At 43.6% G+C, this 2,793-nt stretch overlaps 1 protein-coding gene across 1 annotated transcript in view; it reads left to right on the top strand.

The window, feature by feature from the left end:
• The window catches only part of SPINK1 (serine peptidase inhibitor, Kazal type 1), a 12,099-nt gene that overhangs the window by 8,346 nt on the left and 960 nt on the right, over positions 1-2,793 (top strand). The window contains exons 2-6 of the mRNA XM_009079685.1: positions 71-93; positions 640-773; positions 1,030-1,075; positions 1,996-2,123; positions 2,366-2,411. Coding sequence (XP_009077933.1) covers positions 71-93; positions 640-773; positions 1,030-1,075; positions 1,996-2,123; positions 2,366-2,411 — 377 coding nt within the window. The remainder of the gene's footprint in view (positions 1-70; positions 94-639; positions 774-1,029; positions 1,076-1,995; positions 2,124-2,365; positions 2,412-2,793) is intronic.

Below are 2,793 nucleotides of genomic sequence, written 5' to 3'. Positions count from 1 at the left end.
GATTCCAAAAGAGTTATAGTCAAGGACATTGTACAATTTTTATATTTTATAATCTCTGTTTTTATTGCAGACCTGGCTGTTGCTCAAAGACGGGTGAGTAATAGATCTTCTTTGTCATTTAGTCTTGATTTCTAAGTCTATATGAATAATTCATACTCACACTGTTTTCCAGGGAAGGCTTGAGGGGAAAAAAAGGGGAGATTGAATAAGAAAGAAGTGCCCCTAAGTGCACGTCTTTTCCCCAAAATAAGAAAATACCTTTGTCAGAGAAAGATAACTTACCACGTTGATGATTAAAAAGACAGCGATTAATAATGTAGAGTGCGAGTCAGCACAGCACAGAGTGCCAGCAGAAAATCTATATGACTATTGAATAACTGCCTAAATATCTTCCCTGCCTTGATTCCCCAAGGAAGGTTCATTTTTTGCCCGTAATTCTTGCTGAAAGTACTTTTAAGTCTTAATAGCAAACAGGTGCCTTTGTATGCTGTAAGGAACATGGAATATTTTGTTCTTCTCTTCTTCACCATGGAGGAACCATAGTGAAAAAAAAAATGACAACAGTAGCCTCCCAATGTAGCAAAATAGCACAGAACACCCTTCTTGCTACCTGGAGACTTTACAAGTCCTCTTTCACAGGCCTCCTGTGGCATGTACTTACAAGGACTGACTGGAAAAACCCAGACGATTGCCTGTTCCCGCAACTACGACCCTGTCTGTGGAACCAACGGCAGAACCTACCCCAACGAGTGCTCCCTCTGCAAGGACTTCCTGTGAGTAGAACATCTCCTGATCACCTACAATTCCTGTTCAAGCAGCAGGCAGAAACCCTTGGGGTTGTGACTAATCGTGGGGTGGACTAGATTTTTCTTGAGTTTCTGTCTTCCCTAATGCCCATGATCTTCCGTGTCAAAGCTCCAGAATCTGATTAATTACTGGGGCTTTACGAGTGGAGAGACTTAATGATTGAGATGACTACATGGTATGAAGCGATTAATCCTTCCTTTCCTCCTCTCTCTCTCCCTCTAGCCGTAACCGTGCTCTTGACAAGAAGCACGATGGAAGATGCGTTAAGGTACGGTCTGAGATTGGTTCCTTCTCTTGTTGCCCTGAGCAGCAGTGACTGAAATTACGGCAGAGCTAGACAGAGACCTTGCCTAGGATTAATTCTGTACTGAACCCACACAATTTCTAGCTGTCAGAAATGGGATGAAAATGAAGAATTTCACATTTGAAGGAATTTAATTTACATTTTGTTTGAACAGTTAGAATCAGTGAGTTTGAAAATGCGAAATGTCTTCTGTACAACACCAGAATTTAGACTTCAGAGAGGAAAATTTCAGTTTCAAGAATGTTTCGTTCAGCGTTATGAAAACACTTCTCTTTAGATTTAGACTTAGTGGTTTGTTGAAGCTGAGAAATTCCCAGAGGAAGTTTGGATTTTGACTAAATTGCAATATTGTAGCAGAAAAAAAAGAGAATGATTCTATCAGAACGTTTATCATGAAGTTTGTTTATCAGTATATGGAGCTACCATGAAGTGGCAGAATATCCCTATTTCTAGTTTAGAGAGAGAGTAAAGGAACATTCTGGCTGTGCAATTGAACATAATACAACGACTTCCATTTCAGTACACTCAGAGTAATTGCAGAAGCTGTGAGCTGAGTGCAAACTCCATTTCCAAATGGCATTGACATGTCACAGCAGAAAGTTGCTGCTGCATAAGGTATTTTAGGCAAAGATCCTTCATGGTGGTGTTCAGGATGAAAATCCTCAGGATGACAGGGATGTAGCCCACTTCAGGACAGATACTCCATGCTGTACCCACATGCAGGATTTCAGCTGTGCTCCTCCAACTCCACCATGTTGGGGCTGGATGTCCTTCCCCCTTGTAGCTCAGGGGAGAGAGGGAGATATCTCTTGCACCATGCTCCATGACACAAGGCTGATGCAAAGGGGAGCAGAGATTAAAACGCTGTGGTGTGACTGTTTCAGATCGACTGTACTGGTCACCTGAAGCCCGGCAACGGTTTCAACGTCCCCTGCACCATGGATTTCTCCCCCATCTGCGGCACCAACGGCATCACCTACAGAAACAAGTGCCAATTCTGCAATGCTGTTGCGTAAGTGAAGGGTTTGGGTCATGGGAGAACTTTCTGGAGCAGTAGTTGCTCCTCTTGACATTTGGAGTATAAAAAGGTAGTTTGACTCATGATCTAGTGAGGAGGTGTCCCTGCCCAGGGCAGGGGGTTGGGACTAGATGATCTGTAAGGTCCATTCCAACCCCTAAATTCTATGACTCTATGATTCTATGACAAGTGTGTGCACTGTGCTCATTCATTCTCAACTTGCTTTCTTCCCGAAGGAGCGGACTGGAAGTGAACCTGCAGAGCTACGGACAGTGCACCCAGGTAAAGTGCAGAAATCTGCACTCTTTACTGCTGTTACATTTCGCAACACGAATTCACCGATTCATCACTAAATAATAGAAATGCCTGTGCTGTCCTGGTGCATTTGGCCTGTAAATAGGATTTGAGGAAAGTAGTTATAGTATGCCAGGGCCAACAGGTATTGAACCAAATCCATAGCTCAGATTTGTGGTGTTCTCTCTGGACTGGGAACACAGCAGGCAGTGGGTGCTGAGACCTTCATTTTTTTAGTAAACTGGATGAGCAAGAGATGCTGCCTCATCCCTTCTGTGGGAGAGCAGGAGGGTCCTGTACGACCAGTACTATTAGTAGCAGTGATTCCCTGGGCGGAAGCAGTACAGTGGGGCTTGTGACCATCCCCTTT

This window comes from Acanthisitta chloris, unplaced genomic scaffold, assembly GCF_000695815.1.
Source record: "Acanthisitta chloris isolate BGI_N310 unplaced genomic scaffold, ASM69581v1 scaffold7068, whole genome shotgun sequence".
Classification (NCBI taxonomy): domain Eukaryota; kingdom Metazoa; phylum Chordata; class Aves; order Passeriformes; family Acanthisittidae; genus Acanthisitta; species Acanthisitta chloris.
Note: the sequence above shows the minus strand (reverse complement) of the source record. Positions and strands in the feature narration are given on the sequence as shown.